This window comes from Anastrepha obliqua, chromosome 1, assembly GCF_027943255.1.
Source record: "Anastrepha obliqua isolate idAnaObli1 chromosome 1, idAnaObli1_1.0, whole genome shotgun sequence".
In the NCBI taxonomy this organism is placed as follows: domain Eukaryota; kingdom Metazoa; phylum Arthropoda; class Insecta; order Diptera; family Tephritidae; genus Anastrepha; species Anastrepha obliqua.
The window spans coordinates 31,586,222-31,611,916 of record NC_072892.1 but is presented as its reverse complement, the minus strand read 5'-3'; the positions used below and the strand labels follow the sequence as shown (position 1 = coordinate 31,611,916).

Sequence of the window (25,695 nt, the reverse complement as noted above, 5' to 3'; positions counted from 1 at the left end):
GGAAACATTTCCCTTATCTGGGTTCCTGGGCACAGGAATATGGAGTGAAATGAAATCGCCGCCGAGCTAGCCAGGAAGGGGTCGACTGAACCGGATTCAGTTGTCCCCTTCTCAGACATCGGTGTCTCGTTGACCGTTGTTAAAGGGAAACTACACAATTTCGATCCCTTTTCTCTCCTCCACTACATCAACAGCACTGGATGGTTGTAGACGGGTTTTTTTCCCTAAATTTTTTTGTTTTTTTGCAGGTATTGGTCCACGTTATGGTATCAAAACGGCACGTAAGTGCTACTTGTAGTGTACCTGGGGTACTCGTGCCATCTTATCTACCTACCTACCTATCCACAAGTGGCTATAAATACATCATTGACATGTTTAATGCGATGATCAAAAACGAGTATCCATTCAGTGGAAAGTTGCTAAAATTATATTTATTCCAAAGCCTGGCAAAACTCCGAACGTTGTTTTCAACCATAGGCCAATAAGCCTGCTGCCGCTTATTTCTAAACTTTTGAAAGGCTGCTTCTCAAAAGACTTCATCCGATAATTTAGCAAAGAAAACTCATTCCCAGACACCAATTTGGATTCCGCAAACCTCACTCCGCTATAGAGTAGGTTAATTGTGTGTACAAATTCGCTAAAGAAGCACTCAAAAAAAGGACTACTGTACTGCAGCCTTTTCAGATATTGCGCAAGCCTTTGATAAGGTAGGGCACGAAGGCCTGCTGTATAAGCTTAAAATCAACCTAGCGCATAAGCGTACCTGAATAGAGGGTCCGACACTGGAAGTGTAACCAATTAAAAAGGCCATAAATTTAGTTTGGATAAATACTTTTATTCAATTAAAAGTAAAAAAATGAGTGAAAATATTATGAAATTAAGAATCAATTTACTTTTGCTCGATATGACCATCTTTTGCCATGACTATGGCATGGCCTTGAGACGGTCTAGAAACGAATCGCAAGCTGCCCGAATGTGACTTGCAGGTATTTTGGCCCACTCGCAGACAATGGCTTTTTTCAGCGCCTCGAGACTGGTGAATCTTTCAGTTCGGACCTTACTCCCCAAAATGACCCAAAGAGAATAAAGCATCGAATTCGCGTCTGGTGAATTTGAGAGCCATTGTGTGGACGTTATGAAGTTCGGAACGTTGTTTTTTAGCCATTTTTGGTTCACTCGAGCTTTGTGAGACAGTGCCGAGTCCTGCTGAAACGTCCATGGCCTGTGCATTAGCTGCGCAAGCGGTGTGAAGTTGATTACATTTCGAGTGTCGGACCCTGTAGTAGACATTTCAAAACTGCTGAATGTCCATCAGCATCACTTTGAGAGGAAAATTTCAGTTTAAGTAAAGCATTACTAATATCCTCAGAAGAAATACCTAGAGTTTCAAAGTTCAAGGTATAATCTATGCCGGAAGAAAAGTCGCACGGAAGATCAAGTTCTTCAGCAGGCAGCAAAATTAAATTTAAAAAACTCAGCAAATAAATACACAGAAACAAATTTAAAAAAAGTATGCAGTTTTATGGCCCACAGTTGATGTTTCAAAGTTTTTGTAGACCTGTGTAATTTTTTTTAAACCAAAATTTTTCCTTGCTCTTATTAAAAAAATACTGTTTATTTTGGAACACACCTTGTTTCGAATTATGGGGTGCATACGAGAATACATACATAAGCAGGCAGCTAAAAAATGATTTAGTCAGAATTTTAAATGCACTTCGCGCATTTACTGCAAGAGTGTCATAAGCCAATAAACCGAAATGTGGAGAAAAATGGCTGTCACGCTTGCAATTTACTCTGGCTCCCCAAGGAATAGTGAAGACATATTTTCATCTAATCCGATACAGTGAACAGATATAGCCATGCATTTTTGGAGGGCATAAAATAAGAGTTTGTGGTAATTTTTGCTTACTTGTCTTAAAGAAATTTCTTTTGGATTACGACTTTATTGAAGTGAATGAGCGATGTGCCCATCATTTGAGCGAATACTTTACACTGGGGAAATACGATTTTTCGCTTATGAGACAACTAATCAGGCAAAGTGGAAACTGCAGATGCTATAGTGCATTACTTTAGTAATATTAGAAACTGTGCAGAAATTTGCAGTCGAAATTTTGAACCAAATTTGTGAAAGCTTTGAAAAAAATGTATTTGCAGTGATACTTTTGCGATACTCCACATCAAAGTGATTTGAAAATGGTTGGTGATTTGAAAATCTTTGGTATGAATAACATTCTTTGGTATAAATAACATTAGTCAGTCCTCAAAGCAGAAAGTTGGTAGCGAATCCCTGCAGCTGAAAACTCCACAGCCCCCAATGACTCGATGCGGCCCTATCGTGGCGGCACCCTTGTTTGCGCATTAACGCCTTGAACCAGGGCTGTGCTCTTTTAAATGCAATTAGTCGTGGCAGGCAGGTGAGAAGTTACAAATGCGTTAAATGCACGCTTTTCCGATTTCTGCTTCATAAACTGCACTACACACATACATACACGCATACTTATGCAACTTATTACCGAACCTATGGCATAAGCAGCCGTTGCATTGCTATTCAGCTACATATACAAGAGTATGTACATACATGTGTGTGAATACATGTGTATTTATGCATGTGTGCATGTATGTATGCATGTGGGTATGTTTGCATGTACAATGTGCACTCTGTCCATGCACATATGAATCACGTAAGTTTTTTTTTTTGTAATTTGGAATATTTAGAACGCAATGACCTCGAAACGCATTCGTAATTGCAAATATTTTTGAATTGATAGGGGAATGAAGTGGAGAGTAAAATTCACACGTTCATATGCCACATGTGCTAGAAAGGCCAGTATGAGGACTTGCATGTTTTTAAGCACCGAAAATATCGGTGCTTATGTCAACTAATTAACTGGTAATTACTATTTTTTTTATGGAAGCGTAAAAAAAAATTAGAATCTATTGAATGAAAATTCGCATGAATTAAAATTACAGAACTTCCACTTTTTAACGTACAAAAATCTGAATTTAATAAAATTAAATTTCGTCACGAATGCCGAAAGCTCGAGGTTACATTAAAAGTAGAAAACGACCGAACATCGTTTTTAGGTCGCTCCGAATCGAACATTTTCAAACCCCAAGTATTAAACAAACAATGATTTTTTTAATCCGTGCTATTATTAATAAGCTGCAAAAAATGAATACCTACGCACATTACAATCTCTTTATTTCAGTTCACAACATACATAAATGTATGAACAAAGTGGCGCAAAATTAATCATCCAATTTTTTTTTTAATAACCTTCTTGAAAATGAAATTTGAAAAGGTCGGGCCAAGGAGCACCAGGACATTTGGTGGCTCCTAAAACACTCAGGCTTAATAGCCCATTGTAATTAAAGCTCTGGAAAGGGGGTGGGTAGGTAGTCAAGGAGGGAAGGAGAAAAGTATCAGAGAAAGAGATAGGAAAGAATAGAGACGGAGATAGAGATAGTTAGTCCTATGAGAGTTTTCCAGATTTTTTGGCAAATCTGTAAATATCCTCCAGTTTTCGAGAACGAATATTACTCATTCTCATGACATCCCAATACTCGTAGCCGTGCTCAGTGCTATCCGCCTCCTCCAAGCATGACAGGCATACCGGGTTCTCGATGATTCCAATGGTGGTAATATGCTGACCCCCTAGGTTGTGTCCTGTAATGATGCCGACCATCAACCGAATGCCTTTCCTTCTTAGTTTTAGTAGAATGTTTGACAGTTTTCTGTTAGGACTTGTCACAAAACACTTTGCAGTTCTGCAGCGTTCTAGACCGGACCATCGCTCTTTATGTAGATTGCATACATAATCGCTGATCAAATTTATGACTCCTGCGGAACTGGTTCCGATTATTGGCTCTGGCCCCTGTGGACGCACCGCTGAATTAAGCTTCTTCTTACATTCTTGAACAATCTTCAAGGTTTGCTTCGCGTTTTCCAGGGCTTTCAATGCAGCCTGACTGTCACTGAAGACTCCAATCTGTTTCCCGCTCCATCTCCTCTTGATTATCCATTCGGCTACTTTCAGGATGGCAAAAACTTCTGTTTGGAAAACAGTTGCCATTCCCCCCAAAGCATAGTGATACTTATTACTATCGTTTAAGTACCGTCCGGCTTCAGACCCTATTTCATTCTTGGACCCATCGGTAAAGAAAATATCCGTCAAATCTCCCTGCATGCATTCTGGATTGCTCCATTGCTCATGCAATGGAAATCTGTCATCAAATTTCCTTCCAAATGAAACTGTGGGTATCAGGTCATCTAGATGGCATTTAGATGCCAAAAACAGTGGATACTGCTCCGACAGCAACTTAAAGGTTTCTATGTGTCCCGAAGTTCCATCTTCGTGCCAGAAACTATATTTATGGAGTGTACACATTGCTTTTATTGCTTCCTGTTGTATCTTAAGATCCAGGGGGAGCAAATCAAGCATAGCATTTAGGGCATCCCCAGAGGTTGCACTCATGGCACTTCTTTGCAGCCTGTATAGTTCCCGGATTGTGGACTTAACCATGCTCCGTCGTCACCAGACCACAGAAGCGTAAGTGATGATTGGTCTGATAAGTGCTGTGTATATCCATAGGACCACAGCAGGTTTCAGACCCCAGGTTTTGCCAAAGGGTCTACGGCATTGCTGAAAAATATTCAATGCACGATTCACCTTCAGTGAAATAACCTTCTTACTAATTTTTTTAAATATATTTATTATTATTTATTGAATCTATTAATTACTTTTAATACTAACAATAAGCTTTCGACTCTTAACCCAAATTATAGTAGGGGAAGTCGGGGTATTATTGGACACACTTTCATTTTGTACGAAAACTCGCAAAAAAATTTTTTTCCTAAAAATGCGAAAACTTGGTTTTAAAGTACGAGAAATAACCTTCATTTTGGTATGACAACTTGATCAAATGGTATGATATTGTACAGTTAATATCAGTTAGCGCAAAATATCGATTTTCGCGATTTTCAAAAATCTCGGGGAATTATTGGACAGTTCGTAAATTAATAGAAAATTTAAATTATTGTTCGAAAATTTTTATTTGAGAATGAAAATGAAAAAATAAGACTTAATTTACAAAATAAATTGAAATTTGACAAGAAATATTATTGTGGACCGCATTGAACACACGTAAATGCATTGGGGTTCTCTCCGGCGCAACTCAAGTGAACACCTCGATCACAGGCGATGCAATGGGCCGTGTTTCGGCGGTTCTCCTTCTTGGGCATATTTTCCATGCAAATTATGCAGAAATCAATGTCTTCCTCATCGTCGGTTTCAGTAGAAGACGGTATTTTCTTCAGAGGAGTATTTGGTTTTCCACGGCCTTTTAGTTTCTTTGTTGCTGGTGTGCTTTTTCGTTTCTTTGCTGCTGGTGTGTCGCCTTTCTCCGATAATCTCTCCTGTTTCTTCTTAGCCTTTTCACGTATGTATTTCGGTTACACATTCTGGCGATGTCAAGACGGCCGATTTCATTGGCTTGCGACCACGGTTTGACTTCTTAAATGGCGTGCTAAGTTTCAGCGCACCTACCGATGTCAATGCAAGGAGGAGGTCTTTGACCGAAACCGCAGTGCTTGTCGATGGTTCGGATGTCGTGATTTCTTCATGAGCTGCGGTTGATATTGAATCCCCAGACATAATGATTCGACGCTGATTATCGACATCTTCTTCATCATCGTCGCACGCATTTTCGCCACTCAACTTCGAAGCAACAAAGTCGATTTCCTTGAAAGCTTGCGGATTGAATGGAAAAATTCCTGTCGCTCGAAGTCACGCCTTAATGTTTTTTGGCGTCAAGGCAACGTCTAAGGATTGGTCGACGATGAGTGGTACATGATGTAAATCAAAAATCACGCCTACGTTGGACTTCTTCCAAGCATCATGTTTTATGGTGAACATGTTCTTGAAAGGGCCAAATACCGAAACATCGAGCGGCTGCATACGATGCGTGCAATGCGGTGGGAATGAGATCATGGTAATGCCGTGCCTCAATGCCAATTCAATGGCCTCAATCGACAAATGTGACGTGCGATTGTCGAGAAGCAGAAGAGTTGGTGAATCCGCATTCGCGCCCGTGTGTTTGATGAAATGTTGCATATATCGGATGAAGTCTTCAGATGTCATCCACCCAGAACAATTTGCGAAACCAACTGCGCCAAGTGTTGCATGCGTCATGTACACCTCTTTCATGTTGTTCCGTGGGAAGAGATAAAACGGCGGAATTGATTGCCCCGTCGCGCTAACGGACAATGCTAGAGTCACATTTGTGCCTCTCTCGGCAGATTTTGATGTTCCTACACGCTTTTTTCCTTTCGGTGCAATTGTTTTGACTACTTTCGTTGGCACAGTCGGCCATGGACATTCGTCCATGTTCCAAATTCGATGCGATTCGAACTGGGTGGCACTGAGCACAGACGACAGATTGTTGAAGAAGGCATCGACATTCTCTTTGTTCAAAGACTTTGCACGATTCTGACTCACTTGTTCCGCTGTTCGTAATGACAAATTCCGGTGACGTTTCATGAAGGCCAATTGCCAATCCGTACTTGCCTCTTTGTTGGCATTCCATGAGTTCGGATACGAAATGCCGATCTTATTAGCATATTCATATGCAAGTTTTCGCAGTTCCTTCAAACTCAATCCATAGTTGATGTTGCTGGCGTCAAGAAGGTATTTCATCAGCACACTCTCTTGCTCTGCATTGAAAATCTGAAATAAAAATAAACAAGCTGAAAATTATGTTCATTTCATGAACATTTTGCTTCCTCATAGAGATAAAATTTTTATTATCATTGGATCATTTTTAATATTTAGGATTTTTTGCGGGTTAAAATGCGCATGAAATGCGGTTCATGAAATGAATATAAAAAATTTACGAAAATGACAAAAATTGAAATTTTTCGGATATCTGAGATGAAATTATAGAAAATTCTGAAGTAATGGATCATTTCTAAGATCAGGTTCGTATTCTACGTGTAAAAACTTGCAAAAATCAGCCCTAAATCTTTTGTAACAAAAAAAAGTCAAATTTCACAGATTTGTGCTATCAACTTATAAATTAATGTAAAAAAAATTCGATTGAAGCATTTTTAAAAAATTCATAATTTGAAGGAAAACAAAGCTTTCTTCATGAAGCAAAATAAATGAATTAATGAATAATAATAAATTTATTTGTGATTGAATAAAAAAAAATTAATGAAATTAACACAACTCACTGTTTTGCCGGTCGTCGAATGTTCTTTCAGCAAATTCTTCATCACATCAACATTATCAGCAGCAACGTCAATATTTGCCTTGTCAAAATTCGAAATGTGCCAAGCCAAAGTGCTTTTTGGAATGTTTTTCGCCTTTGCAGCTTGTCGAATGGAGTTCTTGTGCAATTTCATCAGCTTAATCGCCTCTAAAATATTGTCGAAATCAATCGTCTTTTCTTTCTTGGCATAATAACGCGGCATTCTGTCACAGAAAACTTTATAAGTCTAAAATAATAATAGAAATTGACAAAAAACAAAAGCCCTGATAAAATTATGTATGAAAAAACACTTATACATATCAATCACACGAATTTATATTGTAAAACATCAAGAACTAAGTGTCCAATAATACCCCCGAGAAAAGTGTCCAATATTCCCCGAATGCTTACTTTTACAAAATGTCATAGTACAAAAAACACAATGCAAACTTCATGCATAGTTCCTTTATGCATCGGTGATTTAAGGTTACACGAATATTATAAATATACTTACCTGAATTAATACGTTGAAAACAGCAGTCAAAATAAATATAATACTTAGTGCAAAAAAAATTTCACAGTGTCGAATTTTTTTACTCTTTGACAGCACTGAATCTGCGTGTCTAAACAGGTCGACTGCCTTATGAGCTGATTACGATATAAGTGCATGGCTATTGGTTGATACCTCTAGCGTTACGGGGATGAAAGATACCGAGCTGTCCAACAATTCCCAGTGTCCAAGAATACCCCGACCTCCCCTACCTACAGCTTCTTGAAAAAAGGTTAAGTTTGTTATGGGGGCCTCAAATATGCATCACAGGGTTGAAAGGTCAATTCTTCTGAGACGTGACGAATTGACGGTATGCAACAGCGACCGAGCCAATGGATTTGGGTGGAGCCTCAGCCTTTGGTAGTAGTTTTGTTGGATTACTGCTATTTCTGCTGCCACTAATGGAACATGGATGGATATTAGTTATATACCACGGGGCTCCAGTAACCATTTTTAATATTTTAGATTGTCTTCGTTGTATAATCGCAATATTGCTGGCACTTGCATTACTCCACAGTTGTGACGCATACGTCCAGATTGGCTTTGTGATGGTATTGTATAGAAGGACTCTGTGATCAAGGCTAAGCCCGGAACGGGAATTGATAAGCCAATGAATATCTTTCGACAAAGGATTGCAGTGCCATCAGCAAACGTGGTAAATATTCGTTGGAAGGTCAGATGTGCATAATACATATAAAAGCGGACCCAGTACACTGCCTTGTGGTACGCCGGCTTTAATATCGACTCCATCAGTTAGGTAGTTTTTATATCTTACCGTAAACACCCGATTTGTAAGATAAGATTCTAATATTTTGTGTAAGCTTTGTGGAAGTGTGCGTTGGATTTTGTACATCAAGAAATATGGCTAAGCAATATTCCCGTCGTTCAAAAGCATTCCTTATTTCGGAGCTGATACGATTGAATTGCTCAATTGTGCCATGCTTCTCACGAAAACCGAACTGATGAGCTGGAACAATATTGTTTTGCTGCAGTGTGGTGTCAGTTTTCGTTTTAGCAACTTTTTAAATAGTTTGGAGAGAGATGGCAGCAGACTTATAGGTCTGTATGAAGCTGCCTTGGCTTTATTTTTTCCTGGCTACGGGATCATTATATGGTCGATTTTTTCCATTGAGAAGGAAAGTGGCCAATTTGAAGAATTGCTTTAAAAAGCACACTGAGAAATCTAACAGCGCAGTTAGGAGTCTCTGAATAAAAAAAAAATATATTGAATGATGGAAAACTTTATTTTGGGCTTTATGCGCTCATTGCTTATCTGTTTGTATTATTTAGCTATCTAGTTCACAAGTCCGAGGAGGTGCCACCCTGTATAACTCAAGCGCATGTTTGGAAGTCTAGTATATGGAAGAAAATGCACAGCATCGCTTGAAAAAAAATGTTAAAAATCAACACGATTGTTGAGCTACTTCAAACTTGCACCTTCATCATCATCACTATCATCATAGCATTTACGAGGGTGGTTTGAACAATTAATCAATAAATAAAAACCTTTTAATTGCTTCGGCTAAATCCTTTTTATTTTTCGACATGATCTCCTTTTCGGCGTATACACTTCGTCCAACGCTGTTTGTTGTTATAGTTTGTTAATCTCTTCCGAATAATACGATTTGTTCAAGTCAGAAAAAGCACTCACTCGTTTCTGCAATCACCTGCTCGTTTGAATAAAATATTTTTCCCGTCAGCCATTTCTTCAAATTGTGGAACAAATAGTGGATCGAGAGATCTGAGGGAGCCAAAGAGAATAGGGGGGATGTGAAAAGCGTTGAAACCTTATTTCCATTAATTTTACCACCACAACAACTGAGGAGTGATATTCGACACACGAAATTCTTTTTCGCCCCTTTTTTAAAATCACTCAACTTCCTCGATTCAGACGAGTGCCTAACCCAAAAAAATATACCAATCTAGCTGAAACTTGGTGTGTATTCTTCCAAGAGATGCTACTAACTAAACATAATCTCAATATGCGCCAGCAGTACCATTTCTCTGAATTTGTGCGACTTATTGAATGACATTCGTACAGCTTGGGGCTGAGCCAATGCTTCCTTTACTATTGCAGTCCATACGTTTCAGTTCATTGCTTGCCTTCTTGTTAGGTTCATTCTACGCAGATCGTCTTCCGCATCAGCCTTCTTGGCGGCCATCAGTGCTTTCTGCTGCCCACAGTGCGAGAGTTAAAAGTCTTTGCAATTATGTTGTCTTCCATTCGAGGTATGATACTTTCCTACCTATCGAAGACGTTACACCTCAGTGTACTAGAACTGAATGGACAATATATAGAATTGCATATCCAGAGGGTTTCTAAAATTCTGGTTAAAAATTTGTATACTTGATATAACTGTATTATAAAGTAAGTTTTTTTTCAATTTTGTAATTTTTTACTGAAATTGAAACTTCGATTTATAAGGTTTACAAAATTTAGAATAGCCTACTTATCTACCTGTTGGCCTCGATTCTGGAGCGTTTGATGGGTTCTCTTCGTTTGCTATACAACTGCCGTGTTTCTTTCTTCTTTTTCCATAAAACAAAAGTGAAATCGGCGTACTTGTATAAAATGTTATAAGTTGACAACTAGGGTACTTTTTTTTTGTAAACTACGGCCGGTGTAATCTCCGTCGTTGAGACTGTCGTCGGGTGGTTTTAAGTATAAAAGAATAAATAATCTGGCATCTTAGGAACCTTTCGCTAAATTTTTCTGCTTTTATGCAGAATATTAACCCATTCAGTGTACCACCTGCGGACCTGGAAATGTTCTAGAGTACAGTTTGATAATTTTTCAAATATTTCAAATATTTCTGTTTTAAACTCCACCATGTATTAAGCATTAGTTCCAAGTGATCTCAGTTTATTATTAATATTATTATTATCCCACGCCATTATTTATTCAAAAACGACCACACCTACTGCCCATAAAATACTTTTTTTTTATCATCATATCTTGCAAGGAAATTTGTACTATTCAATACTTCAGTAGAGTGCCTTTCATGTACGACTATCTTCCGAAATATAAGTCATGTTAGGTTAGGTTAGGCTGCCCTAGCTAAAGGGCTCACTTGGACAAATGTTAGGAAATTCGTCCGTTGTGGTGCCATACATGGGAGAGGAGGAAGGAGATGGGAAGGAATAAGGAGCCTTGGGATTAGAAACGATGATGACCATACATTTTTACGACGGCGCCGACGGGGGCTGATTTGCGTTCGTAGTTAGCCGTAACAAGCTACTAATAAACTTCACCAAATTTATGATATCTACACCGGCTTTATCCGCAGGCGTAGCGAAAAAGTGAGAGCCCAAGTTTCTATGTCTTTGCCAGACGAGAGCAGGGCAGCTGAGAAGAAGGTGTTGAGATGATTCCACCTCGTCCTCCAGACAGTTTCTGCAGAACGGACTTGAGGCAATCCCAAGTCTTACGGCGTGAACACCTAACGGACAATGTCCGGTAAGGATGCCCACCAAATTTGAGAGCTGGGGCTTTGTTAGCCTTAGGAGTTCCCTTGAGCGTCCCCGATCTACCCGTGGCCAGAAGGATCTCGCGACCTTGCACGTTTGCGCACTAGCCCAGCGCTCACTGAGTTGACTCGAGGCCCATCTTTCCAGGAGCAGACCACAGGTTCTCAGGGGAACCCCAATTCTCTCATTTCGCGACGAAACCGTCTCCAAAGTTCCCTGTCTAGCCAGCTCATCATCCCTCTATGCCGCTGTGCCCGGGAACCCAAATGAGCCTGATGATGCAGTATTCGGATGCAATCGAGAGAGAAGCCAGACATTCACCGACCAATCTCGAGCGCACAAACAGCGAGCCCAAGGCCCTAATTGCCGATTGGCTATCGGAGTAGATATTTACTTCCTTAACGGTAATTACCGAATTTAGCCATCCGTGGACATGTTTGCCATTCGAGCCATCCGTGGACATGTTTGCCATGCCTTGCCGCCGAATGTTGCACCCCGCCCACTCATCCCTTGAGGGAATGCGAGTAGAAAAAGGTCCGCTCGGACCTAGCGTGGGTGTACAGTGGTCCAGCACCATAGGAATGAACTTTTTGAACTCAAAGTTTTTAAGAATGCTAGAGTGTCCGTAACTTAAGTCTAGCCTATGGCCCGAATACCTTAATCTGATTGCGGCGCGTGCAGCGGTAGTTTTTCCTACAATGTCCACGGGCGCCACATTCAGCATAGCGTTAAGCGCTAGAGTAGGAGTGGTACGGAAAGCCCCACTGATTCCAATGAGGGCAGACCTTTGCACCCTCTCCAGTTTCTAAACTGATACCATCCTTTCTAGCGAGTTCCACCAGACAAGGACTCCGTATAGCAAGATTGGTTTTATAATTGTCTTATAAAGCCAGAAAGTGACTTTAGGCGAGAGACTCCATCTTTTGCCGATAGCGCCCCTGGAACCATACAGGGCGACTGTTGTCTTTCTGATTCTCTCCTCAATGTTTGGCTTCCATGTAAGACCTCTGTCAAGGATGAGTCCCAGGTACTTCATCTTGTCAGAGAGCACCAACGGAGCGCCCGATATTGAAGGGAGAAACACTCTTGGTATTTTGTATTTCCTCGTAAATAAGACGAGCTCCGTCTTCAGAGGATTTATCGGTCCAATTTATAACTAGATTCAGATAACCCTGCATCAGTTCCATCAGAGTATCTAGAAACTTGCCTCTGACAATAAGTGCCACGTCATCCGCGTAGGCAATCACCTTACAGCCCCTCCCCTCCAGCTCCTCCAGCAGACCGTTAAGTACGGCAACCCAGAGTAGTGGCGAGAGAACACCGCCTTGCGGAGTGCCTCTGTTCACTTGCCGGCGGAGAGAGGTGTCACCCCATTCTGCCACGACCGTTCTATCGGTAAGCATCGTGTGGATAAGTCTTATAAGTTCGGTTCCGACTCCTAGTTTACCTAGCGACCTGGTGATTGCCTCCGGGAGGACATTATTATAAGCCATGTTGAAAGTCACGCATTTGACAACAACAGCCAACAGCTGTATCAAGCTGAGGGAGCCTGACAACTATTATTTCTCCAGTCGACGGAGCAAGATATGGCCGCTTTAAAGATTCTCATTGTTTAGGAATTTTAGTAATTTTTCATATTTCGTTCGAAAAATTCAGTACACCATTTGTGTGCTATTTCATTCACTCATTCCAGTAATCATTGTTTACCGCAATATATTTTTTCCATAAGGCGAAGTTACAGAATTTAAATTCCTCAAAACGCATAATTGGCAGCTACGGTTGACACTTTTAAAAGTAATACCAAAGCATTTTTGATTTTTTGTTTTTTGGCGGTATTGCCCACAAACATAACTACCGTTATTCAATGCACACGCTGATCTCCATCTTTAAATCATTTGAAATTGTTAATGATTCCTCTTTTACTTTCAGCCTCAATCAGCAAACCGGTTCACAATTACAATAAGTGCTGCAGTACAGCAGATAAATCGATAAGTGACCGCTTTAAAAGCTCACCAATGATATTCAATGATGATTGTTCGACCTTCCGTTATAAATTCCGACGACGACTTATACGCCACCGTCTGGACAATATCAGCTGGAATTAAGAATGCCGGCATCATCAACTCATCACACAAAAGTGTGAATAGTTCTCAAGCAGCAAATGTGCGGAATACAATTTTCAATAAAACAGCTCTAAAAATGCCATATGGGATGTATTACAGCGCCAACAATAACAATAATCAAATAGAAAATAGCAACAATGGGTCAGAGTCGCAGTCACGCACTTCCATAGCTGCTGTAGATTCAACTTATTCGAGATCGAACAGTTCACTCGTGTATGGTGACACCGAATTGGATGTCATCAATCGCTCATTGTTGTTGACAACAGCTGTCAGTGACAACGCAACGCCGCCCAGCAACATCATTCACATTCCGCCATCGTTGCTTATGGCCAATACCACGAATAACATTACGACTGCCATCGATGCGGACGAGGAATGGGTGCGTTTTTACGATTTAATGCTGTCGTGGCAGGGCATTTGTCTAATTGCTGTCTTCAGCACATTCATTGTGGTCACCATCATTGGCAACACGCTCGTCATATTGGCCGTTATAACAACGCGCCGCCTAAAGACGGTCACGAACTGTTTTGTGATGAGTTTGGCCGTAGCTGATTTACTGGTGGGGATATTTGTGATGCCGCCAGCGGTAGCCGTTCATTTGATCGGTAAGTGATAATATTGATAACTCAGTAAAGGTATGAACGAGGGTCATTTGAAAAATCCACCCAAAGCCCGTCTTATTGTTCTTTTAATTTTTCGTCATAGTTTCTTTTATGCTTATACACATCGTCCAACACTGTTCTAGTTTGTTGATCACTTCCGAATAATAGGATTGGTCCACGTCTGAAAAATAGCCTTTGCTTTCTGCAATCACCTGGTCGTTTGAATAAAATTGTTTTCCCGCCAGTTATCTCTTCAAATTGTGGGACAAATGTAGTCCTTGGGAGCCAAGTCTGAAGAGAAGGAGAATGTGCAACGAGCTGGAACCCTATACCCATTAATTTTGCGACCACAACTGCTGAGGAGTGAGCTGTTGCGTTGTCGCGATGGAAAAGGAAAATCACTCGACTTCCTCGATTCAAACGAATGCCAAGCACAAAGAAATTGTCCGATATGGCTGAAACTTGGCGTGTGTTCTTCCAAGAGATGCTACTAACTAAACATAATCTCGGTACGCGCCAATAGTGCCATCTCTCTGACTTTGCACGGACTTTTCAAACGACCCTCGTATATCACTTTCAGCATACGAATTAAGTTCACAACTTCAGCGTGTATATGGTGGGCTCATACTTCGTTAGGTATTTGGCGAAGGTCCTCCTCCAATTTGTGTTGCGCATCTTGATGATCTTCCCCACAAATATAGGAACCTATAGTTCCATACCGCCTCCGAACGACCAGAGCCGGTTTCGAGCCCATATCGTACCGAATGGTAGATTAGATAAGATTAGAGTTTTGGAGGTCAGACAAGTACAAGCACTCAGTCAAGAAGACCATAGTACTACACCCGAATAGATTACATGGAAGTAAAAAAGAGACAGGAGAGATACAATATCTGGGTTAAGACGGAAAAATTGGTTTGAGGTTACTCTTTCGTGAACATTTTGGATTCATTGATGAATCTTAAGAGATCTGGAAAAGGAAGAGTATGAACCTACGCATGCATAAGCTCACTCGACTACGGTGGCCGCTTCATTACCTTTTATAAAGGGTGGTTAAGTTTTAAGTGCCGGTGTTGATTTTGAATAAAATCGAATTTTTTTAGGAAATTATTGTTACTTCTCTTTATTATGATATTATTGGTATGGCTCAATTACGTATGGAACAAAATATCGGCCAAATGGCCGTCACGGCCTGGGCGGCACACCTCCATCCGATGGTCCAAATTTTCGATGACGCTGAGGCATAATTGAGGTTCTATGCCATTAATGTGCCGAATTATCTCATCCTTTCGCTCTTGAATTGTTGCTGGCTTATCGACGTCCACCTTTGTTTTCAAATAACCCCAAAGAAAGAAGTCAAACGGTGTCGTTGACGTTTAGTTGTGGTTCACATTCAATATCGGCCCTTGAAATTTAACCACCCTTTAATTAGAAACTTAAATTAAACGAAATTAACCCTTAAACACATTTTCCGTTTCGACTTATTTCTGGCATTTGAGTTCAATTTTGCGCTTTGATTTATTAAGAGACTTATAGTAGAATTTTATGGCAAATATTTTTGTAGTACATTTTAACCCGTTATATACCACTGTTATGGGTATTTTTGACTCATTTTCCTTAAAATATTGCACAAAAATGTTCCTTGTTATTTTTTGCATTAAACTCCCGACCACATCATAGATCTAAAATCTAAGTATCCCATTGTTTTCTGTGCCGATTTACCCAAAGAATGTGCAAAGCGATGGAATCTTTGGCACTTCAGAGAAGGAAGTAAACTTTCAAATCTCCCGTATTTTTTGCTTATTTTGTAAAAAGTTAAATTTTTTCGTACAGTGTAATCTTTTAGCACTTGAAGCGTGAAATGAATATTCAATACAGAACAGTTGACCATAGACAATTCTAAACCGATTTTCAGCTTGACAGCTGTGCTGCATCATTCTTTGTGTGGGTTCAATGAAGCATCTCAAGTAGCTTTTATTCTCAATGCCTTATAGCTTTAAATCAAAGGAAATAGTTGTTGAACAGAATAGTTGAGATTGTATAAATATATGTATGTATGTGTAAGTTAAATATTAATATTGTACGTAAGCTTTCTTGGTATTTGAGACATAAGTTTAAAGGCTGCCAAGATAGCAAACTAATTGGGCTTGCACTATGGTTGCGACTTTCGGAAGTTTAGTAAAGCTGTGTTCCTTGAGAATGCATTAAACGTTCACGAAAAAACTGTCTGAAGATCATTAAAAGCGGCCATCGATACTTTGCTGGGCAAAGAAAGAACTGAGGATTATGCGACATATATAAAATATACAGGAAGATAAAGAAGAAGAGGATGAAAAGGTTTGTCGGAAGGCAATAAATTGTGTCGGAAATCTTGGCCTCATATTATTATCAATATTGGCATCTTCCAATATTGCAATCCACGTCGTAATTAAGAACTTAGTCTATCCACAAAAGATTTCCACAAATAACGGTTTCTTGCTACATTTTTTTGTGTTCTTTGACTGATTTGCTGATCTCCTTATTAATACACCTTCTTCTAGTCAATTTAGGGCTGCCGCTATTATTGGCGCCTTGTGGACTTCACTACAAAGCTGAATGAGCTATTTCGTCCGGGCCTTTGCGCAGCGTGTGCCCTTTTCCATTTGCTCTTTCTGCGCATCATTTCCTTTTCAATTGGTTTCTGTTTGGTTAATTGCCACAGACGTTGGTTATAAATGGTTTGTGGCCACCAAATATCGTAATAACAAATACAAATGTAGTAGTAGTAGCTGTAGTTTTCTCACCGATTCTTGCTTTAAGTGCCACATTTCGCTCCCATTTTTTATCGCTTTGTTAGACTACACTCGAGACAGCCCATCAAAGTTATTCGGCACTTAGGTTATCCAAAGCCTTATTTATTTTAAATATATAAATAACTTGAAAAAATGTAAAAAATTATTTGAATTTATATTATCTATTGTGGCCAAGAAAGTATGAACCGTATACCTGAAAGAGAATTCTGCATTGACCACAGCAAGCGAGCCAGATGGACCAAAGAAACAAAAAGCTGTGAAAGAAGAGAAAACGGGATGGACCTTGAAAGAGCTGACAAAATAATTATTTCCACACTGATCCATTTAATGAAAGATTGAAGGTGAAACTTTAGGTATGGAGGAGATATACATTTTGAAGTTAGTTATGAAATCATGCATGATTTCAGTCAGTAAATTAATTTTAAGGAAATCGCTTCTATTTCCCTCTGAAGCCTCTAGGCAACCAATGGTTCCATATACCGATTTCCGAGTCGGACCGGATGATCGAGTTCATCGCATGTCCAGAGTAGGCAACCGGGATCAGCCATTTACATTTCCCCTTACGGTCAAGTTGTTGCTTTTCTGTCCAATTTGCGCGATGGAGATTGTTGGGCATTCAGTTTACACCTCTTAGTGCTGGTTCATTTTAATATAACGGCTGGGATGTAACGGGAACGTAGGTATATTTCCTCTGACTGTATTATGCCATGAAAAAGCTTCTCATAAAAAATCATTTGTCACTCTGAAAAAAAAACATCAACATTTGTCACTCTGAAAAAAAACATGAAAAAAACATCAAAACGCACACCACAAATAGGAGGAGGAGCTCGGCCGAACAACTAACAGAAGTGCATGCGCGAATTATTTATTCTTGTTTTTTTTTGTTTTTTATGTATCGGGTGCGCTATTATCAGTCTCAACCCTTTGTTTCCTTCCACCTAAGCTCTTCTTCGTTTGACTGGGACTTATTACTTAAAATTTATTTCCACTTATGAATTATTTAGTACTTTATTGAGAATCCTCGATTGTTTAAATCTGAACCATATGTTTCGGCATGGAATCAACAAGGTTATGGAAGACGGGAATGGTAATTGCTTTCCATGAATCCTGAATAACAGGAGATCATAGGAAGCCTTGGTTCTTTATAATGAGCATTAGTTCAGTTTTATAGCGGCTTATATCGGGTCCTTTACTCTCCGTCCAGCATCGAAGTGCTGTTTAGTATCTACGAGCGCAGAGTATTGCGGAATATGCAATGAATGCACTGCGTTAAATAACTGTAACGCAAGAACTCATTGATAAGTTTTGACAAGTTATTTATTGATGATTTAATTTCAATTATTTTTTATGAAAATGTAGTTTATTCTCCTACAAATTTTCAACAAAAGTTCACATTTTCACATTTTTTAAATAAGAATCTTAAGAAAATTTTTGAGTATGCAGTTTGATAGCTCATTGAGTTTTGAAATAACAAAGTGCAAGTTTCAATTAGCTTAAAATTCGCTTTGATTTTTAAGCATTTTGTTTTGTTGCTGGTGCTTTCTTTCATATAAAATAAATGTCGAGCAGTTGTTATATGGAGAAAATTATTAGCGAAAAAATTATTAAAAATCAGTGCCATTTTTGAGGCACTTAAAACTTGCACTTTGTTATATGAAAATTTAGTGGGTCACAAAGCCACAAACTCAAAAATTTTCGTAAAATTCTTATTTAAATAATGTGAACTTCTGATAAGAATTTGTTATTTTTTTTTTTAATTTGCACAAAATTTGAAAATTAATTTTATATAGTTTTTGTAGGAAAATGGGTTATATTTTCAAGAAAAAAATTATAAGATTTAAACAAGAAGGAAATGAATGGATAAAACTTGTCAATATGTCCTAGCTCTGTAACTAATTAAAGCGGTAAATATTTCTTATTTAGAAAAAAAGGATGTCTGTCTAGGTTATTATTATATACATTATATTATTTTATACATTTCCTTTTGTACAAGTCTTTAAGCAAAATACGTAAATAGAAGATTTCGTTAGCCAACAACAACAGCAAGGTTGTTTAAACGGAAAGGTGCAACCTTTAAGGAAAATTAAAAACTCTGTGACCTCCATCTGTGACAACTTTGTGACCCATCAATCAACTTAGCACTAAGTTCAAATGCCAAATGAGAGCACTCCATCATCACTACATCACTACAAAGTGGTTTCATGTTGCAGAGCAGCAATTCAAATGCCGATGGCCCATTTAGTGCTTCAGCTTCAGTCCTTTGCTCCGCTAAACTGTCAGCTTGTGCTCGTATATGAAATGAAAGGGCGGCATCCCAATCAAATCGCTGGCAAGGGCTACTTAAAGCAAAAGCTCGAATTTCATATTCCATTCATAAACTTTTAATACTTCAAGGTCGTGTCTTATACCGCCAAGACAAAACAATGAATAAAGAAACACAAGTAATCTACTACTCAGCACGAAACGCAAGTCGATATAAATTTGTTGTTGCAAACAAGCCAGCGCAAACAGCGTAAACCACCCCAAGTTAGACAAAATCACAATAGATTTTAGCTGTCAAAATACCAACAGCAAAATTATTAAACATGTTTGAATTTTTTTCTAGTTTGCTCCTCCAGGCAACTCATTTATTGGGCTGCACTACACTTCCACACTGCAGAGAAATTACACGTGAAGTGTACTGATTGAGCCGTCGCCGGAAGATTCCTATAACAAAATATGTAAATACGAATATAATAGCCATGGTTTGCACTACAAGAAAGTGTAAAACTTTGCAAAACTTGCTATGTATACAAATAAATAAGTTTGCGTTTAATTATTTCCAATGTTTTTCTCGAGGGTGTCATCCACTGAAGGAAACTTTTTAAGGCTTGTGACGAAAACGTGCGAGCCGGCGCTGAGTTAATAATACATAAGTATAAAGTGTACACACATACATACATGTATATACGTATATGTATGTATGTAATTATTCGGTGTTGCCGGAGAAATGTTCAAGTAGTGCAGCTGACAATCGAGTAGAAAAGTTTGTAATTAAAATTTGACTAGTAAATGGGCAATTAACTTTTCCTTACCAAAACGAATTTGTGCAGACAAAATGTTTTATATTTGTTTTGTGTTGTATATCTATGCGCCTGAAGAGTTTCAATATCGTATTATTATTTAAGTATAAAATATAAATAACCCTAAATAAGTGAAATGAGTTGATGTTGTCACCGACCACGACTTAATATTTTGTACTTTAGATGTTGTAATGAATCGTCCAGATTCAGGTGTCAGTTACAAGTGTCGAGATGTGCTATCGTTGAATGTTAATTCTCTGTATTTAAATATGAGTTTTATGAATTTTAATGAATATTGGCTTCTTAGTACTGTTGCTAACAAACTTGACTCCCTCAACCATAAATTGTCCTCGGTATTCAATGTGTATGACCCACTTTGTTGTGTAAATGTTTTAATTTGTTTGATCTGCCATTAGAAAACGCAACAAATTTTATGCTAAATTGAGAAAAATACTTCTGGAGACGGATACTTCTTGGCGCCGGTATAAGAAAATCCGAAACGAAACTACTGCTATAATAAAGGAAACGAAGCGTTGTACAGGGTGGGCCATATAGCGTTTGCTTTTTAAACCACCAATTTTTTGAGAATGGTAACACAAATGACATGTCAAATGTGTGCATAGTTTACTTAAAGGTTTGAGATTTAAGAAATGGGACGCTATACGCTTGAACAAAATTGGGAAATATTGAAAACCTATTTCCAAAGTGGTGAGTATTCTTCTTCTTTTCAGATTTTCACATCGGTGGCTACGTCAATAAGCAAAATTGTCGGATTTGGGGCTCAGGAAATCCACACGTTACTGTAGAGAAGCAAATGCATCCACAACGAGCCACTGTTAGGTGCGGCTTTTGGTCTGGCGGCATCATCAGGCCATTTTTTTTTTTCGAAAATCAGCGAGGAGCCGCGGTTACAGTAAATGGCGAGCGTTACCGTGACATGCTCAACGAGTTGTTTCCAAAAATTGAAGAGGATAACATGGACGACATTTGGTTTCAACAGGACGGTGCAACTTGTCACACTGCCAAAGTTACACTTGAACTTTTGGCTACCGTTTGTGAAAACCGAATAATCAGCCGAAATTGCGATATCAATTGGCCGCCGCCCGTTGGACTATGTTTTGTGGAGAGCCGTTAAGGACAAATGCTATGCGAACCATCCAGAGACGATTGATGCTTCAAAACACGAAATCGAAGTTGCCATTCATGAAATTGGAACCCAAACAATCGAAAATGTGCTTAAAAATTGAGTTGATCGAATGGCCTACTGTAAAGCCAGTCGTGGCAGTCATTTGAACGATATTATTTTTCATTCATAAATGACAATGTTCAATCTTCAAAATAAAAAAAAAAGTTTGAAACAATATTCATTAGTTTTTTTTTATAGCCGATTCAAAAAGCATATTTTCCATGGCCCACCCTATAATAGATACTTAAAACTTCATCCATCACTTCCCTCAAGAGAACGGTGGCGCAGCCTAAAAAACTTTAAAATTCATGTTAAAGAAAGTCCCGAGTGTGAAGTTGACCTTGATGAACTTAATAACAATTTTATCAACGTTGGTAAGCAAACAAACAAGCCGAATGAGTTGGTGCGTCGCTGCCATTCGGGAGTGCGTAAGTTCGAATCCCCGTGCACGAAACACCAAATGATAGAAACAGTTTTTTCTAATAGCGGTCGCCCCGCGGCAAGCAATGACAAACCTCCAAGTGTATTTCTGGCCAGAAAAAGTTTCTCATAAAAAATATCTGCCGCTCGAAGGTGGCATGAAAGTGTAGGGTCCTCCATTAGCGGAATAACATCAAAACGCACGCCACAAATACGAGGCTGAGTATTTATTTATTATTTATTTTTATACCTAAAAAATGTGAGCTAACCTTTCTTAAGTGCATAATTTTGGTTAAACTACATTTATTACAATAATTTTATATCAATGAATTTCGAAAAAAGATTTTCTGTCAAAATGGAATTTTTGAATCAGAAGCCAACAAGCTTGATTGAAGGCAATTTGAAGGCAAGGCATTTCCTTAAGGCAATTTCGGATACGACGTCAATTGTTTCACATTTAAATTCACTTTTAAATGCAACGAGAAACTCGTTAATTGATAATTTTGGCGACAAAGTAATTTAACTTATTTCTAGCATAATACGAAGAGGCTCGAATACATAATCGTCATCGCTACAAACTCTCTTATACGAAACACTTAAATCTGCAGCTCGCTGATTCTAAATCCGCTATCAATGCTACTTCTCATAAATACATTAATAACACTGCGTTATAAAAACGAACTTTTTTTCTGTCCTATGAACCAAATATACTTTTTCGGAAAGGGGAGAAAAAATCAAAATAACGTGTATCGTTTCATGTGCACGTCAGAATTTTTTTTTTATATATAAAATATAGAGCTCGTAGTCCGCCTGTGTGAAAAACTTTGGATACATTTTTAACCCTTTTTCCGTGTTCCAATCGCGCTGAATTTCTGCAGGCAGACTCGTGGAAATGTTTTTATTATGTAAAATTCAAAAAAAAAAATTTATCAATTCTCAGATTTTCTTGAATTTTTTTTTCTAAAAAAAAATTTTTTTTCTAAATTTTCGGCATAACTTGAAGGGACTCTAATTTAAACAACTTATTAGCCTTTAATTTATTGTTTCATACAACACACTCTGTGCCGTTTGTGTGTTTGTTACAGTTCCGGAAGTTCCGATCATCTGACAGTTGCGCTACTAGGAGACATATACTTTGACAATTGTTTTAAGTTCTGTTGCGCGAAAACGTCTTTCTGTATATTTCATCTTACGAAAAATGCAGTGCCCGACTCGAAATAACTTTTGTTACGTTTGTGGCTTATTCGCACCAAGTAAAAAATTTAAAAATATTACGAAAACAGTGGTTAATTCGTTTCAGAAAATATTCAAGACTGCTTATGTTCCTTACTTGTGGTATACTCCGGAAGTCGTGTGCGACTATTGCTATAGAAATTTATGTAAGTTTACTGATGGAAGGTCAACAATAAAGTACTCTGTACCAACAATTTGGCTACCACGTACGGAGCACTGCAGTGAACTGTGCTACTTTTGCGTAACTTTTACTCAAACTAAAGGGTACCAATACTTTCGCCGCAACAAAATTCGCTACGCTAATGTAGAATAGGTTATTCCAGCGGTTCTGTACTCACCAGAAGAACGTATAGCGGCTTCAATGGAGATTTTTTATGGTGTTCCCGAATTAAGGGATGGAGAACCAACAGTAGCACCAACAATGCTATCAACATTTCTTGCATCGAATGCGAGATGCGGGAAACCAGAAGTATCGGAATTTGTACCAACACCCAGTGAACTTTGGACTGCAGTGCCGCATTTAGTAACGCAAGCCGACTTCAATGACTTTGTACGAGAAGGAAATTTGTCAAAGAGAACAGCCGAACTCTTTGCATCATGCTTTAAGCAGTGGAATATAGTGGCGGCTGATTTTAAAATAACAGCCGGTCGTGATCGACGTAGCAGTATTCCATATGACGATTTTTTTAAATTGCACGAAGATCGGGGAAAAAACCTGGCCCTCATATTTCAGAGGAGTGGCGAATAAAAAAATTCGGGGTTTTATATCTCTATTGTAATGCGGAGTGAAATACCTTTCTTTTGATACCCACATCGGCATATCTCATGGAATTTTTTTTTTTTTAATTTCGAACAGGTGGCAACCCTGTGAAACATTGTCAGTGGCAACACCTAGGTGAAAAGTCTAGAAATGTGATACACTATCTGTGTGCCCAATTTCATTCAAATCCGTTAAGCTAATCCTGAGATCGTGTGGCTATACAGATGTGCATACAAGAATTGCTCGTTTGTGACGTGTACATGAAAATCGCCGATACACATGTATTTTTATTTTTTATCCCCTTTCCGAAAAACTATATTTGGTTCATAGAGCAGAATGTGTGTAACCCGTAATTCTCGAATCTGCATTTCAACTAAACTAAAAATCGATGATGCGTGCTCAAGATCGATGATTTCTTATGGCGCGCAAGGTGTCGATGAAAACGACTCAGTTGAGAGTTGAGAGACTTCTACGTCTCTTTATTAAAAAATTTAATTTTTTGCCGCCACACACTCACACAATTATATGACTCAATTCGAAATAGATTTGCATCCGTAATATCTACATACACTCCGAGTGGATATGTATTTTGTCTTGCTTGTATTTGTATTGTTTTTTTTCTTTTTACCAAGTCAAGCCTGTGACGCATTCTTGCTGAGTGGACTGTACGGCTCGGCGCTCATTAGGGGGAAAAATGGAAGGATATCTCACTAATGTTCAATATGCAGCCTCTTAATACTTTTACTTCTGAGCCCTTGTCTGTGTTCATACTTTTGTTTTTAGACAATCTTAAGAATAAAAAACTGTTATATTGTCTTTACACAGCAATTGTAAGACCAATCCTAACACACGGGGTACTAGTATGGTGGTCGGCTTTAGAAAAGTTATATAGTAAACAAACCATGGTGCATGTACAAAGAATGGCCTGTCTTTGCATGTGCGGGGCCCTCAGGACTATACCCACAGAGACACTAAGTATTATGCCTAACCTATTACCAATAGAGTAATTCGGTAAGAAAACAGCTGCCAAGGCAGCTCTCAGATTAAGAAAAATCGGTCTACCCAGAACGAACCAGAGATGACACTCTTCAATTTTGAAAAATTCTCCTACATTCCTGGTACAATGGATTTCTGTAAGGCCAAGGATATCAACTTAAACAAATCCTTCGTCACAGTATTTCCTTCCAAAGAAGACAGGCTAACGGGTTTATTGTTAAAGGAAAATGATATAAACATCTGCACAGATGGCTCAAAATTAGACAACATAGTAGGTGGAGTGGCTTACTCCGATAAACTCGGAGTTGGCCAATCATTTCGCCTACCTGATCATTGCAGAGTATTTCAGGCGGAAGTCACTGCCATAAAAGAGGGACTTACGGTAATAAAAACGAGAGTATTATCCACAAATGAAGTCTTCATATACTTCAAGAGTCAAGCAGCAATAAAAGCGCTAGAATCTAAAATACACTCGACAAAAACAGTCATAGAATGTTTTAAACTTCTAAATGACGTATCTAAATACTTTCAGGTCTGCCCATAAGTTCGTGCGTATTTTACCCATAATTTCACTTTTGTCCGATTTTTGCATACAAAAAATTATTCGCGGAATATAACGGAACTATTTATACTTTCTTTAATATATTGTGCATTTAACAAGTGATTTTAATCGCAGATAGAAGCACGTGTTGTTAAAAAATAAAATGGAGTCCTCGAACGCGTATAAGAGGCATTTTTTGTACTTTTTTTTAAAAAGTGGTGAAAATGCTAGAACTGTTGCTGCAGAAATAAACACTGTTCACGTAGAGGATACCGTGAGTGTAAGGACTGCGCCAAAGTGGTTTTCAATATTCCGAAGTGGTAACTGCGACCTGGAGGATGCCCCGCGCGCTGGTCGTCCTAAGGTCTTTAACTCCGACGCCTTGCTCGAACTCGTGGAAGCTGAGCCAAAGTTGACAGTCGATATTATAGCTCAGAGGTTAAATTCATCGCATGGAACAGTTCACAGGCATCTGGTTCAGTTGGGAAAGGTTTAAAAGCTGGGAAAATGGGTTCCGCATAGACTTTCCGTCGCCAACCTTCAGCAGAGAGTGAATGTGTGTTCTCAGCTGCTACAACGGCTTGAAAATGAAAGTTCTTTGAACCGTATCGTTACTGGTGATGAAAAATGGGCCCTTTACAATAATCCTGTTCGCAAACGCCAATGGTTAGATGAAAATGAAACACCAGAACCGACCCCTAGAGATGGCCTTCACTC

General features: G+C 38.8%; 2 protein-coding genes across 2 annotated transcripts in view; one reads left to right on the top strand and one right to left on the bottom strand.

The window, feature by feature from the left end:
• Positions 1–5,786: 5,786 nt before the first annotated feature.
• Positions 5,787–7,471, bottom strand: LOC129245831 (uncharacterized). Its single transcript, XM_054884286.1, has 2 exons — positions 7,232–7,471; positions 5,787–6,725 (listed from the first exon to the last, which is right to left on the bottom strand). Exons 1-2 carry the CDS (start codon positions 7,469–7,471, stop codon positions 5,787–5,789), a joined length of 1,179 nt encoding a protein of 392 aa, XP_054740261.1.
• A 5,823-nt stretch (positions 7,472–13,294) lies between these two features.
• Positions 13,295–25,695, top strand: part of LOC129253063 (dopamine receptor 2) — a 31,501-nt gene continuing 19,100 nt past the window's right edge. The window contains exon 1 of the mRNA XM_054891302.1: positions 13,295–13,994. Within this exon, the coding sequence (XP_054747277.1) occupies positions 13,295–13,994 (700 nt within the window). The remainder of the gene's footprint in view (positions 13,995–25,695) is intronic.

Bases quoted from the DNA above. Each gene is read 5' to 3' on its own strand.
- LOC129245831 (XM_054884286.1), bottom strand. From the start codon at position 7,471: ATGCCGCGTTATTATGCCAAGAAAGAAAAGACGATTGATTTCGACAAT. The intron at 6,726-7,231 runs GTGAGTTGTGTT...TTTTTATTTCAG, and splicing joins ATTCGACGACCGGCAAAACA to ATTTTCAATGCAGAGCAAGA.